At 42.8% G+C, this 15,982-nt stretch overlaps 1 protein-coding gene across 4 annotated transcripts in view; it reads left to right on the plus strand.

Moving 5' to 3' along the window:
• Positions 1-2,426: 2,426 nt before the first annotated feature.
• LOC100273149 (uncharacterized) overlaps positions 2,427-15,982 on the plus strand; it is a 34,766-nt gene continuing 21,210 nt past the window's right edge. Inside the window, exons 1-4 of one of the 4 annotated variants that reach the window (XM_008663364.3) lie at positions 2,427-2,728; positions 14,539-14,632; positions 15,342-15,418; positions 15,518-15,630. In XM_008663364.3, the coding sequence (XP_008661586.2) occupies positions 2,578-2,728; positions 14,539-14,632; positions 15,342-15,418; positions 15,518-15,630 (435 nt within the window). In that variant the 5' untranslated portion in view covers positions 2,427-2,577. Of the gene's footprint in view, positions 2,767-14,538; positions 14,633-15,341; positions 15,419-15,499; positions 15,631-15,982 lie in introns of all 4 variants that reach the window. The other 3 variants (XM_008663365.3, XM_020544932.3, NM_001360219.1) reach the window with 3 other exon arrangements.

Genomic DNA, 15,982 nt, shown 5'->3' on the forward strand with positions numbered 1-15,982 from the left:
CCGACGCTATCTTTTTCCTTTTTTCCATTTCTCTAGCATCTATGGGCTTCTCGTCCAATAAATTGCCTTCGTCATCATACACAATTTCCCTAAGGTGACACAAATAAATGAGAGCTAAGTACGACCTACAAATAAATAGGATCATCAAATCATACCAAAGCATGAATCCTGTTACCTCTTGCATCTTGTCTCCCATCTCTTCAAAATATAAGATGATGGTATTTCAAACAGATTTTCCCCTCTCAATGTCAAAATAATATGGCGGCATGGGATTCCAATCATCTCAAATAGTTTGCATGAGCAACTCCCAAATATACTCGTTGTGCACCAGTGAACCACTCTATCCCTAGTGGACGTGTCATTAATCTTAACAACCTTGACACCCTCATGCTGCACAATGCCAACAACAAAGCATTGGTCTCTAGCAGCTATCACTTCTTCTTGAAATATTTTGAACACGTTATGTGAGTACAATACACTTCCTTGTTTCTCTATAGGCCATGGTGTCATCAAGAGTGGTGTGCTATGAATGCTAATGTGATCCGCCTTTAACTCCTCATGACGTTGGCATTCCAAGGCAGTATCAAATCTAAGCCAAAACTCAACAAAACTTAATTTTCGGTGGATAAAGCGATTGAAGAATGAATTTGAACTTTCAGATCTTGAAGTGGTTCTGAGTACTCCTGCAAGAGGTATATCCAAACACACTTATTCAAATCATACCAAAACTGTTTGTTTGTATTTGTTGGAAAGCCAACCTTCTCAGACATCTTCTCCATAATATGCCACATGCAAAACCTATGAATGGTATCTGGAAAAATGGATCTGATTGCTGATCTCATGCTAGCGTCTTCATCTGTTATAATAAGTCTTGGGGCCTTTTCTCCCATTGCCGAAAGAAAAGTCCGAAACAACCACTCATATGACTCAATCTTCTCATTTACTATGAATGCAGCTCCAAAAAAGACACTTTGCATATGATGGTTGACTCCAGTAAAAGGTACAAATTTCATATTATATTGGTTTGTGCTATAGGTTGCATCAACAGACACTAAATCACCAAAATGACTATAGTTTTTTCTACTTGTAGCATCAGCCCAAAATATGTAGACCAACTTCCCCTGCTCGTCAACAACAAAGTCATAGAAAAAAGCAATATTTGCCTCTTTCTTTCTCTCCAACTGAGCAACAAATAATTCAGCATCTGCATTCTTTATTTTGTCCCTAAGTCCTCGATAATAGTTTTGAAGATCCCGCTTCATGCATCCAATATTATCAAATCCATCACTTACTTGAAGAAGTCTATATGCTTGGGAGGTGCCTATACTTGCTTTGTGGCATGTGAACAAGGTATTCTTCACCCTTTGATTGATTGAACGGTTTGATCGAAGAAAAGGAATTTTATTAGGTGAGACTAGACCATGATTATGTTCCTCAACCATTGAAGCAATATAGTACCTACTATCCGTACCCAACTTCACATATATGTGAGCATTACATCCACATCTTGTCTCTGAGCACTTCTTTGGCTTCTTCGAATTTTCAGATGGAGCAAAAATACCTCTAAGATGTTTTTTGGCTAAACCTTGTCTCGAGCACAGGAACCTCTTATTTTGAATCACATCGAGCACCTTGCTTTGAGCTCCTACACGGACAGAAAAACCAATTGCATGTGCATATGTCTTGTAGAAATCTTCAACGGCATGTAGAGAATCAAATATCATTCCAACGACGGGCTTCAGTGCATCCTCACAAGGAGGTACAAAAGAGGCATCCTGCGGTGAGAACAAGAATTAATTTATGAATTAATTCAACAAGCCAACCAATTAAACAAAATCAAAATAGCTTACTGATGGAGGAAGGATTGGATTTTTTTTTGGAGTGCTAAACCCATCAGCAGATGTGTACATGTGCACTCCTTCTGCATGGATGTTGGCCTTCTTGTCTGATGTAACATGGACATGACCAAGAGTAGTAATTTGGATGTGGGATTGGATGTCATCTTCATGGCTGGGAACAGGACCATCGTGTTGCACAGGACTTGGATTCGTTGAGAGAAGTTGTGTACCACTGTGGCCAGCACAGCCTGCTTCGCGTGCGTCAGTGGGGCCTCCGTAGTGTGTGTCCATGGCAGTCAGTAGGGCCATCAAGCCTCCGCCAGGTCCGACGGCCGGAGGCGTGGCCATGACGCTGCGCCAGGGAACGAGTTCCACGGCTGCGGCAGGAGGAGCTCGGCTGGCGGCGATGAGGCTGAGGGAGAAGATGAAACGTTCAGATTCCAATCGAGTCCGTGAGATGGAAAAGAGCGAGGGGGTTTCCAACGTATGGAGGGCTGCGGGAGGGTCTCTTTGCAAAATTGTCAGTTGACGTTAGATCAAAGATGGTGGGCTAAGATTTAATATGTGCACATGTGCACCAAGATGGCATGTGCACCAGATATGCTCCCTCCACCAAGCCCCCGACTCCCCGAGGCCCCGACCTGCGCACCCACGGGATCCCTACCTATCCGGCCGTCACCCCTCCCCCTGCCCCTCCCGAGTTGGATTGTTCGCGGAATTGGCGGAGGGGCAGCCGGATATGTCGTCGTCGGTTGGGGGCGGCAGCGCGGGCGGCGGCGGAGTGGACATGGTCAGCCTGCTGGAGAAGGCCAAGGATTTGGACCAGCTAAAGAAGGAACAGGACGAAATCGTTGCCGATATCAACAAGATTCACAAGAAGCTCCTCGCATGTAAGCTACTCTGAAGCTGCTGTTGACCGCCGCCTCGGGTACTTGTTTCGCCTCTTAGCGCCGACTATTCGTTTGTTATTTGATCTGCTGCCTGGATTCGTAGGCTAATTAGATGTGAGACAGTGAGTTTGGCACCTTCATTGTCAGTTTAGGGCGTTTTATTGTCAGTTTAGGGCGGTCGAGAAGGATTTCCAGCCCTTGATGCTTAATTACATTACTTTTGCCGTCCACTGGAAAAGCTTGTTAGGGAATGTTGTTGGAGTGTATGCACCTATGAGTGGGGGATGTGTGTAGCTCCTGGTTTGAGTGTTGATTGAAGAACTGGTAGGTTTGTGCATTGGCGTAAGGGTGGTTTCCTCACTCCAGGATGCTGTAAAGAGGTATTTTGTCTTTCAGTATTAGACATCTATTTTTTTGTACTTTTGTTGATTGAAAAGCCATTCGGCTTGATTGTTAGGATTAATATTTACGTTATGAGCCATGTGGCAGAACATAAATGCAAATAGAACCAAATTAACGTGTCATGTAGGCGAAAATAAAGATCTCCTTTTGTCATGTGTGATAGAACCAAATTAAAGTGTCATATAGGTGGGTAGAGATACTGATTGTTGGAAGAGTGGTGGATTAGGAATATTTAGAACATTTCAATTTATGGTAATTGAATTAGGCAAGTACATATACCGTCTTAGTTGGTGCTTGCCTACCTTGACATTTGGCCTCATCTTAGAGAACACTACAACTTTAGTTAGCCATCAGCTAGGCGACAAATCAAACACACATTGAAAGAGATACTTCTTATGTAAGAAGGAGGTGTGATATTATATGTTTCAAAATTTCCTGTTTTCCATTATCTACTTTTTTCCCTTTTACTTTCCTCCAGACTAAGCGATCGGAACCTGCTTATTATGCCGCACAATCTGCTATTTTTCACTTCTGATTACTTGTAGTGGTTCAATGAAAAAAGAAGAGTACTTATAGTGGTTGCATGTACGTGATGACCGAGGTACACAAGTGTTCTACGTGAAGTGTTATAGATCAAGCACTTGTGCTGATTGGAATTGTTATTTTGTTTGAACTGGCCACCATGTCATGTAGTTCTATGATTACATTGATGGAAAATAAATGCCTTTACCCTTTTCTGAAAAATAAAATTAGGTATCCATTTAAGAAGGAACGGGCTTGTGTATTTCCAGTTGCTTGTTGCCTTGTTGACTTAAGGAGGTCAAGCCATGCATAACTTTAATGCTGCCCCTTTACATTATTTTTTGGGTAGGTTGTGGTTGAATTGGTGATATGTGTGGTGTGGTGTAGCGAAAGGTGCTGCAGGAGAGGTCTGATTATTGTTTTTGAACTTACCCCCTTGTTAGGGATGCAACAGTTGAAGATTTCTAATTGCCAAATATTCATTATTGTTTTGAGAAAACTTCTAATTTGGTAATCTTTCCTTGATCTATTATTATTGTTTTAAAAAATATAATAATTTTGTTGTAAACGAACATATAGTAGGCACAAGAAGCTAGTGATTCTCTTTGTTTACTTGATCATATAGTTTTCAAGATTATGTTGGTACACAAGTTCAAAAATTCACATTGGCCGCGCATAGCATAATTGATCATCTACGAGTGGCAATGTGGCATAATTGAAGAAGGCTAACTGGCTAAGACAGGCAAATCGACTTGTTTCACTAATAACCAATAATGGAAACTTAGACACACTAGAACCCACCATTTAGAAATCTAGTATTCATTTATTGTCATCTAAATAACCTTCTATTGAAAGCCATCTCCCTTAGAGTTTCCAAAGCTTTGCCCATTGGATTTGCCCTAGATTTCCAATTTAGTTTTGGTTACGTTACTAGGAGAAGGAGAATAGGAGATGTCGCTTGCAGAGAAAGGGGGTTGCGGTTATGTGTGAGAAGCTCAACAATCTAGATCAGTTGTGGTCTTGTGAAAGTAGGAGGTTGTGATCGCCAAGATCAACATCATGCACATGAAGATCTATTGTTGTAAACGAGTTTCGAACCCTAAACCTAACCTTCCATACTTCATACTTGCATTCCGTTTTGCCAAACAACTAGAACTCGACCAGAATTTTAGTACAATAGAAAGTTGCCAATTTGGTTTCTTTTCCTATAGGTTTGTTTAGATACTTGCTTTATGACCTTTTTCCCACCAAAAGATTGCCTAAGCATTGTGTTATTTTTGAAGGAAATAATTGGAACGACTTAAGCCCTTAGGCTATTGGCTGTGCTTATTATATATTTTGTTTATGGCTACGGGGTGGAGGACCAGGATTCCTTAGGTGGTGGTCGTGGACTCGTGGTCCGTTTCAGGCCGAGGTTTGACACCCCTTCACCCTGTAGTGGAAGAGAAGGATTAGGCAGAAGGGAGAGGTAGGAGAAGACTATTGCACTTCTTGATCCCACTAAGTACATTGGCTTCGTTTACAAGGACATATGCCAATACAAGCAAGGGGCTAGTTTCCCTCTATTAGACCCTATACCTTCCTAGCCTCTATTGCTAATCATCTAGCTACTTGCCTTTCGTGCCTCTACACTGATATGCCTTTCCCACATAACATATTGGGCACAATTGGTACATGTCTTGGCCCAAATAGGACTTGGTACATGACTAAGTAGGACTCTAGGTCCACATGTGGTATTATATAAGTTGTACTAGGTCTGAACGCATTATAATTCTATCTTCATATCCAGATTTTGTACACGGCTTCAATTACTTCTAAGATTCCTCCTTAGTCATGGTAGGAGCAAACCAAACAATTACTACTAGATTTGAAGTCTTGTGATTCTGCCATGTTCTTTGTCTCACTATCCCTGGTCCTAGCTTGTCTTGGCCTAGAGCCAAAATAAAACTAGGGGCCTTGGTATAACAAGCGCTCACAATCACAACTTGTAGTGACTAATGAGACCAAGTACATGATAATAGACCGAGAATAGTCTTTAGGCCTATGAAATGATCTATTAGATGCTTTACAAAATCACAATTTAGATCAACTCATGTACAACTATGCGGTATGTTCCCTAATGGACTGCTTCTCAATTAATAATTTATAAATTACAATAAGGAAAAGGGAGCCTACGATGCTTGCTTTAGCTTGTGTGGACTGGTGCCTTGCTATTAGAAAAGGGAACATGTGGTGCTTGCTCTATAATGCTTGCTTTAATCTTGTGTGGGCTAGTGCCCTACTGTCACTAAGTTGCTCGCTTGCACGGAGTCATCAACTCATCACGAAGATGGTTGGCGATTAGCAAGTTGAAGCACAATCGAAGTCTTGGTAAGGCAAGTTGTCGTGACTTGCTTTAGGTAGTGTTGCTTAGGCGACGTCAATTGGTGATACGCCTTGGTGGACTCATTCATATGCCAAGTGTTAATATTATATATTACGTACCTAGGTGGTGTCCTTCCTTTTTGGGGCCTAGAGCGGCACCCCTTTTCCCTTATGCCTCACCACCATCATCTTTCTGACGACAATGATGACACATGTTTTGACCGGAGTTGTTACCAATGACTTGTTATAGACACAACACTTAGTTGTTGAAGTCGAGGTAACCGATCATGATAATCTAGTAGTTGTCTTGATGTAGTAATGGTTGACGTCGCCGCTCATTGTTGAAGGCACAAAAAACTTGAGATATATTGTAGATAAAGTTGTAGTGCATAGAAATAGGCCTCTTGCATCAGAGGATACCATTGGGGGCATTTTGCATATGTTAGAGGACATCATAGTCTTGCATATGTCAAGAGGATGTTGAGCAATATTGTAGATAAGAGTTGTAGTTCATAGGAGGGACATCTTGCTTATGTTAGAGGATGCCATTGGTAGCCTTTGACATATCTGATTTGGAGTGTCTTGCATATGCCAGAGGACATTATTATTGCAAATGTGCACTATGTTACATATATCAAGGACATCATAGTCTTGCATATGTTAGAGGAAGTGGTCCTCAATGGCAAGCCAGGCGTCGAGGTGGGTGGCATGAGTCTCCTGGTTGCCTAAGAAGTGCTCCTCGATGGTGAGCCAGGCATCTTGGGCTGTGCCGCCATAGATGTGAACCATGTCTTGCAGCTTGACAGTGATGGCGCCAAAGAGCCAAGACAGTACAATGATGTCCATATGTCGCCATACAAGGGTGACGGCGTCGGCGATGTCGAAGAGGACGTGGCTATTGAGGGCGTAGCACTATAGGGTGAGGAGGACGAGATCGCGCCACCACAGGTAGTTGCTGGAGAGGGGGGTCCAAGATGACCGACACGAGCGATTGAATGTTGGACACCATCAGCCTACGCGTGGAGGTTGATGACGATGCATGCCTCATGGATCGCAGCGGCATCGGCGTTGGAAAATGAGGCGAGGGGGCTGCACCAGTTTGAGAGTGGCGACAACTGCACACTCTAGGGCAGTGACGTCTACTTGTTCGTTCGCCAGGGCTTCGACTGCGGTGAGGACAGGGGCACAACACAGGCGTCGACAGTAGCCTTGGCGGCGACGTCAGCTTTAGCGACCAAGTTGGCCCTCTCCTTCTCAACGATGGCAACATCCTCCTTGGTGCGGTGCACAACCTCCTCTTGGGCACGAGCAGCGGCGAGCTTGGCCTCACTGGGGACTGGCGACTGGCGACGCCAGCGACATGGTGGAGATGAGACACCGATGGGAAAGGAGAGGAGGGTGGAGCGCGACTGCTAGGCCCGGTGGCTACGGTAGAGTTAGGCGGAAGCGAGGGCTATAGGATTGTGACCATACCATGATAGAAAGGCTATCTATTGTAATTGTATGAGATATGGTGTTACACTTACACATATATAGGCAAGGATAGCCAAGGGTTTATAGAAACATAAGTTACATAACCAATTAACGGAGATCCTTGCCTAATAGAGACCGATCTATTTGTCAACGTAGATCCTTGCCTAATAGAGATCGATCTATTTGTCAACGGAGATCCTTGTCTAATAGAGATAGACCTATCTATCCTTTTTTTTTCTCGAAAGCGCAGGAGAACTGCGCCTCATAATATATTAAGAAGAGGTAAAAAGAGGCCAAGAAAAGCCAGTACAAAACAGCCTCCTTACGGAGGCCAGTAGGAAGCATACAAAAAAGAATCCATTAGACTCTACTTAGCTCTCAGCTAACGGTAGCTAGATGGCAGAGCCCCTTGGCACCAGCGATCTCCCATTGCATCCTTTCCTCATTAGCAGCTTTAAGACTCATGGCAACACTGGGGCTGCAGCCATCAAAAACGCATTTGTTTCTATGCTTCCACAAGGTCCAGGCTCCCAGAATGATAAGGGAATCAAGCCCTTTTCTAGAGAGCCCAGCAGCAATATTCCCCACCGATTCCCACCAGCCTAGATATGATCCAACATCAGGTTGAGGAGTCAAAGAATGCAGTCCAAAATTCCGTAACAACAGATACCAGAATTCCCTGGAGAAGGAACAGGTAACAAGGAGATGATCAATATTTTCATCTTCTTGATCACAAAAGGGGCACTTCTCAGGATGACTCAGCCCTCTTTTAGCAAGTCTATCCGCTGTCCAGAGACGATTTTGTGCAACCAGCCAGATGAAAAAACGACATTTTGGCAAGGCCCAAGTTTTCCAAATTTTCTTGTAATGAGGGAAAATTACAGACCCCAAAAAGAAGCCCTCGTAAGCAATCTTTGCTGAGTAGATGCCATTAGGAGCAATACTGAAAACATGTTTATCCTCAACCTCAGGCTGCAGCTGCCAATCTGAAGTCATGTCCCACAACTGAAGATACTCTGTTAAGACTCCCACTGTCAGAGGACCTTTAATATCAGAGATCCATTTTCTGTCTGTAATTGCCTCATAGACTGTCCTGGTATTGATAATCCTCTTCGGTATAATATTATATAAACTTGGAGTAAGATCTTTAATTCGCTTACCATATAACCACTTATCCTTCCAAAACTTTGTATTTTTGCCATCTCCCACCTCAGTAATGACCACCTCCAGGAAGAAAATTCTAGCTTTTCTAGGCACTTTTATGTGGAGTTCAGACCAAGGTCGAGAAGGATCAGTCTTCTGCAGCCATAGCCAACGCATTCGAAGGGCCCAACATAATTCTTGAAAGCTAGATATGCCAAGACCTCCAAGCTGCAGTGGTCTGCAAACACGACCCCAGGCTACAAGACAATGGCCTCCTCTTGCCTCCTTCCGGCCCCTCCAAAGAAAGCCCCTGCGAATTTTATCAATTGCATCTAGACCCCATTTTGGAATGTCAACTGCCATAGCAAGATAGACCAACATGCTTGTGAGAACATGCTGTACCTGCACTCTCCTCCCAGCTCGAGTCATGAGATCTGCCTTCCAATTGGGGAGCTGATCAGCAATCTTCTCAACAATTGGTTGGAACTGCTGTTTGGTCAGCTTGTGTAAGGAAAGAGGCAGCCCCAAATAAGTGCAGGGGAATGCTGAAATACCCCCTGGAATCATGTTCTGGGCAGCTGCCAAGTCTTGTTCAGAGCACCTTATAGGATAGACTTTTGACTTCTGTGCGTTATTATGTAACCCAGAAGCATCCCCGAACAGTTTTAAGATATCCAGCGAGAGGGCCATATCCGCTGTAGAAGGGTGCAAGAAGAGAGCAACGTCATCTGCATACATGGAGACCCTGTGAAGATTCTTTCTACATGAAAGCTGCTGCAACAGCCCCTCTTCTTCAGCCTTCAAGAACAGGAAACCTAGAACATCCATTACTAAAATAAACAGCATGGGTGAGAGAGGATCACCCTGACGAAGGCCCCTCCTATGTATAATACGACAACCTGGAACACCATTCAACAAAACTTGAGTAGAGGAGGTGACTAATAACCCACTAATGAGATCTCTCCAGATTTGACCAAAGCCCAGATGTCGCATTACTTCGATCAAGAATGGCCAGGACACCGAATCAAAGGCTTTGGTAATGTCCAGCTTCAGCAGCAGACATGCTTTGTGCTGTTGATGAAGAAACTTTGTGGTTTGTTGAACAAGCATAAAAATGTCCTGGATGAACCTTCCTTTAATAAAAGCACTCTGATTTGGTGATATCATCTCATGAAGCCTCTTGGACAGCCTAGATGCAAGGATTTTAGTGACTAATTTCCCAAAACTATGAACCAAGCTAATGGGCCTGAAATCTTTAACATTTTCAGCCCCATCCATTTTAGGGATCAACGTGATATATGCTGAGTTTAGCCGAGCAAAGTTCTCAAACTTTCTTCCCCAGACAGCAGAAATGGCAGCCATGACATCACCTTTGATTATGTCCCAACATGCCCTGTAGAACCTCCCAGTGAAGCCGTCAGGCCCAGGTGCCTTATCTGAAGGAAGCAATTTGATAACCTCCCAAACTTCCTGCTCAGAAAAAGGGGCTTCCAACTCAGACAAATCATAGGACGGCATTCCCAAATTCTCTAGATTAATACTTCTCTCCCTGGTTTCACTGGTCCCCAAGAGATTGGTGTAGAAAGAATCGATGCACTCAGCTTTCCCAATGTGACTAGTTAGGATCTGATTTCCGTCGACCAATCTAGCCACAAAATTTTTTCTTTTGCGATGACGAGCATGTAAATGGAACAACTTCGTATTTGCGTCGCCATCTCTTAGCCAAGAAATCCTAGCCCTCAAACGTGCCATAGTACGTTTAAAGGAGGAAAGCAGAAGGGATTGTTTTTTGAGCTTGTTCTTAAGCCAGAATTCAGCTGGGATGAGAATACGTCCATCCTGGGCCATCTCTAACTTGTGCAGAATTTCCTTGGCTAGAGCAAGCTGGGATCTCACATGACCAACTTTTCTATCACTCCATGTCTGCAATTTTTTAGCCGTTTCTTTCAGCTTACGGTCCAAGGTATTGAAGGGGCAAGTAGCAGCCTGAACTGAATTCCAAACTTCCGCAACAGTATCCTGAAAATCATCAAGTTTTGTCCAGAAGGCCTCAAAATGGAAACGCCTTCTGCCAGTTCTGTTATCTGAAAGACCTAGGATGAGAGGGCAGTGGTCAGAATCTTGGGAGGCAGTACTTTGAAGGAGGACATTTGGAAATAATATTTCCCAGTCCACTGAGCAGAACACCCTATCCAACTTGACCAGAACTGGATTTACTTGCTGGTTGGACCAAGTATATCGTCTCCCATGCAAGGGAATTTCCTTCAGGGCTAGGTCTTCAATTAATCTTTTGAACCTATTCATCATAGCTCTGTTGAAATGATTGGTATTCTTGTCAGAGGTCCTGTAGATGAGATTGAAGTCCCCAGCCAACATCCAAGGCCCTAAACAAGCAGTTCTGATATCTCTTAATTCCTGCATAAATAGCAGCTTCTCAGCATCCCCTTGCGGCCCATACACACAGGTTAGCCACCATGCAGTCCCATTCTCCTTACAAAACTGAACCGACACACTATGATTATCAATTCTGCTTTGCCCAGTCGATTTAAGATGGTGTCTCCACGCAACCAAAATGCCCCCACTAACTCCAACAGCAGGGAGGAAAATGTATTCACTGAAATTAGAACCCAGCATAGAAAGAATGGTATGGTAGGAGATATTCTGCATTTTAGTCTCCTGTAGACAAACAACATCCACCCTAACAGTTTCAACCAAATCCCTCACAGAGTCTTGTCTTACAGATGAGTTCAAGCCTCTAACATTCCAAACAAGGATTTTTGAAGGATCCATTAAAAAAATTACAGCAAGGGAGCAACCAGCACAAGACCCTACTCAAGGCTCCAAAACAGAAGGAGCACTCCAGCCAAACAAGGCTGCAAGGGCTTCAACATGACACCCAAAGGAAGCCGTGGGCCCAGACGCATCTGAACAGGCCGCCGTAGATCAACAGGGACCGGCCGCCGCCGATGCTGGGGATCTTGATCCTCAGGGTCATCATCATCAGGTTCCCTTCCCGATGGAGGTGGAGGAGGAGGTGGTGGGGTCGCCGATGCCATCTGCAGGGTCTTCGGTGGAAGGATATCAATGGAAATCTTATAGGTTAAGAATCTCTTTTCCTGATCATCTATCCCAGCCTCCAAGATGTGTAAATCCATTTTCCTGACCAGCTTTTCAGGATCAAAACACCAAGCTTTCACCATCAAGACTGAAAAATCCCTCATTTCCAAAGCTTCTGAATGTAATGCTTCAACCCAACATGAGTCCCTGAGCAACTGTTCAGCTGTAGATCTACTCCAAGCATGTTGAGGAATGCCAGTTAGCCATATAGGCACAATATACAAGGATTCTAACAATCTCTATAGTTTATACACAATTTTCAGTTATCTCTAGCCAAACATATCTATACTCCTAACAATCTTTATTAGAGGTGGTTGTTTGATATTTCTATTTTGGTGGAATCTCAATGAAATTGTGGTATTTATCTAGTTTGATGACTTCAAGTTTTGTGATGGTCAAATATTTGGAATACCAACTCATTGGTCGTCATAGTGGCATGGTGGATTCGGAAGCATACAAATTGTTGTGTCTTTGAGGGATCTCATCCCAATTTTAGTACCATCATGCATGATATAAGAGATGAGGCCAAGTTGTGGTGTATGGCGGGAGCCAGAGGTTTTCGTAGCTTATGGTCATGACTAATCTGTCAATCATTGGTATTACTTAGTTTTTGTGTTTTCTTCTGCTGTAATGGTCATGCCTTCTAAGTCACCTAGACTCCTTATTCTTCTTAATGCAATGATATGCAACACTCCTGCATATTCGAAAAAAAATGTGAAACATTAGTTAGAATGATTTATTACTTTTGGTCCACTCCAGTTAATATTTGTGATGTAAACCTTTCGGTTGCTAACACCATTGTTTTGGTTGGACTAGTAGTGGTCACTGAGAAATGTCATTTACATTACAAATATTTGAGAAAACATTTATGTTCGAAATAAATATGGAATCCCACATTGAGTCTTTTTTTTACATCAGATCATTGTACATATTGCATACCTGATGTTTGAATGAATCTTGGATTTTCTTGGAGCTTTGGGTGCAGAGTACCCTGTGAGGTGCACTGTCCCATGGACCTGCACACCATGATAGAAGTCCTGTTAAACCATACTGATCCAAATACATACGGTTCAAGTCAAAGCTGGTATTGATGGGTCAAACATTACATCAATCTGGTTGTCTACAGAAATGTTTTTCTAATGCAAAACTAATCCCAATATAATGTTTCAATTGGTTGTCAAAACTATAGCAAACTCGTCATTTGGCAGCAATAAAACATGATAATTTTTGTTCGAGTAAAATGCATCAAAGGTCCTCGAACTTGGCATGCTATGTCACTTGGGTCCTCGAACTCTCAAAATCAGGAACACAAGTGCTATAACTTGGCGGCCCATCCAAAACCATCCAAAACCGGGTTTGCTCAAACTGGATGCCTACGTGGCGTGCTACGTTGGAGTTACTTGAACCCCCGAACTTGGCATGCTGTCACTTGGATCCCCGAACTTGGCATCCTGTGCCACTCGTGTCCCCGAACTTTCATTAGTATGCTCCAACATGGCACGCCGCGTCAACATCCGATTTGAGCAAACCCGGTTTTGGACGGTTTTGCATGGGCCGACTAAGTTACATGACTCGTTTTCCTAGTTTTCTAAGTTCGGGGACCCAAGTGACACTATGATAAGTTCAAGGACCACTACTTCATTTTACTCTTTCTGTTCTCTTGACCTATTCTTTTTCGTTACTAGTTGATAATACCATCAGTGTTTTAAAGTCATCTGACTAATCGCGATTAGTCAGACTTATCGCTATTGTGAGCTCGATTAGGATCTTCGACATGACTAGGACGACTAGAAAGCTGATCGTTCGACTAATCACGACTAAACAGTGATTAGTTGTCCGACTAGTACTTTAACCAACTAATTGTGTGTGTTGGGCCGATGATATCCCTAGACCTGCTATTGGAGCTGTTAACCAAACATACTCTAGAAGAAGGAAGCGTGTTGTTCGTCCTCCACAATTTGGTGAATCTGATCAATGTTTTCAAGTCGTCTGATTAGTCGCGATTAATCATCCAAGTCAGTTTGGACCAATCACGACTAATCGCCCAAGTCGTCCGACTAATCGTGATTAATCGCCCTAGTCTGTCAGCTAGAACGACCAGCAAGTCGTCCGACTTGAAAACATTGAATCTGATTCTGATGAAGAAATGCAAGAACAAGGGGAACTTGCTGCTGCATCCACTGAAGATCCAACTGAAGATGGAACAAGCTTTGAACTAGCTGATGATATGCTAGATTAGCAGTTTAGCACAACAATCTAGTGTCCTGCTATCCTGCATTTATTTGTTTTCGAGTTGTAGAACAATATGATGTCTAGTACTCTAGTGTCCTGCACTCCTGCTGTCCAGCAATTAAGCTTATGACTTGCATTTGGATTTTGAACCTATCATGCTGCTACAACTATATATAATACACACACATACATGCATGGTTTTTAAAGCGGTAAGGCGGTCCAAGGCGTTGGAGCACCGCCTGGATGCCTAGGCGACGCCTAGGCGAGGTAGGCGGGCAAGGCGCCTAGGCGTTAGACCACCGCCCGGACGCCTAGGCGACGCCTAGGCGTCGCCTTAAGAACAGAGCATACATGTATACACATGGTCCTGTTATAGGTGGACGACTAGGAGTCAACTAGGCTCCACTAATTGAGCAAATCGACGACTATCGCGATTAGTCACCTTATCGCTGCTCAAGCGACTAGAATCGACTTGTCGACTTTAAAACCCTGAATACCATTTGTAAGCATGGACCGATGGAATTATTAATATTGTTCAACTTTACCTTGTTTTGTAGCCCCAGAGATGGTTGATAAACCAGTTGACACCATTTTGCTCAAGCTTCGTGGTTTATATGCACGTGCAAAGGAGCTCTCTGAGAATGAAATCAGGTAAATATATTGTAAAGTCCTAGCCCTGATTGTTTGGAAGGACAATACTATGATAAATAAAAAAATATCAATTTGTCTTCTAAGCTGTTTTTTCCTCAAAAAATTGTTGCTGACAGTTCTCTTCTTAAAATACCATTATGTTGAACTGAGGCATTGGGATTCATTGGGATTCACAGTTGAAATCTATTTTCCTTACTAAGAATGTTGTAGAATATTCATCTCTTCAAAGTAAATTGATTTATGCCATTTGGTTAAAAATATAGAACGCCAGATGCTTGATGCCACTTTATTCACCCTGCTTGGATTCTATGGCTAATATCTTCATCAATATCCCCGTCTCTCTGTAGGATTGATCCTAAATACCAAAATATATCTTTCCTAGGCACTACTTGACAACCGAGACCATCTGCACTTTGTACATCTTCATATATAGCTCTTTGGACATTGGAATATATCTAAGATGCTTTTCCTAACAACTGAGACCTCCCTCACGGCCTCACCTGTCTCGAATGCCAATAGGATTTGACTACAGTAAATATTCTAACGCAGTTAGTCTAATATTTGCTTTGGATTCTGGGAAACTCATATATCTCCACAATTGCTCTTTGTGCTTCCATTTTTGCCATTGCTGCATGCAACTTTTAAGAGTTTGATCTTTGAAGAATCTGGTGCAGCAGTGCAAAGATTTCACAATCATGCCTTCTTGCAGTGCCTCAAATGCTTTGATTGGATTATTAGATGGTTTGTTGCAATCTGGAGCTTCAACTGCACAAAAGAAAAAGATAGGTGAGTATTGGAATTTAGAACCAAGATTTTGCAAGATAGGATCATGCTTTTTAACTCGGAGCATGCAGTACAGTACCGTAGTTGCTTTCTACATTTCAGAAGTTGGTGAGCAGAAAAAGAAGAGGATCAAGTCTGATACAGATTCTGCACGATTTTCTGCTGCATCTATGAGGAATCAACTTGACCAAGCTGCAAGCCTTAAAGGAGAGCAGGTTCAACTTCAGATTTATTTAATAACATCAATTAGTTTTTATATTTCTTGTTTTCATCAGTGCATGCTTTATTAGGCCAGCTTCTACCTTCCATGTAGGAAAAGATACGAACTCCCTGTGTTTTGAAGTACCTCCTTCGTCTTGAAATATAATGTATCCTAGGATTTCTAGGACATGCTACGGGGTAAAGCAAATTATGCATGTAAATCCCCCCTTAATCGTGGGCAGATATTATGCTTACCATATTTTGAGCTTGGTGGTTCAGATGACAATCAACATTATGTTAGGTTCTATAGGTAGGTATGCGATTGGGGGCCTAGGGAAGTTAATTCACCTATAATCCCTTATAATT

Source organism: Zea mays, chromosome 10, assembly GCF_902167145.1.
Source record: "Zea mays cultivar B73 chromosome 10, Zm-B73-REFERENCE-NAM-5.0, whole genome shotgun sequence".
Taxonomy (NCBI): Eukaryota; Viridiplantae; Streptophyta; class Magnoliopsida; order Poales; family Poaceae; genus Zea; species Zea mays.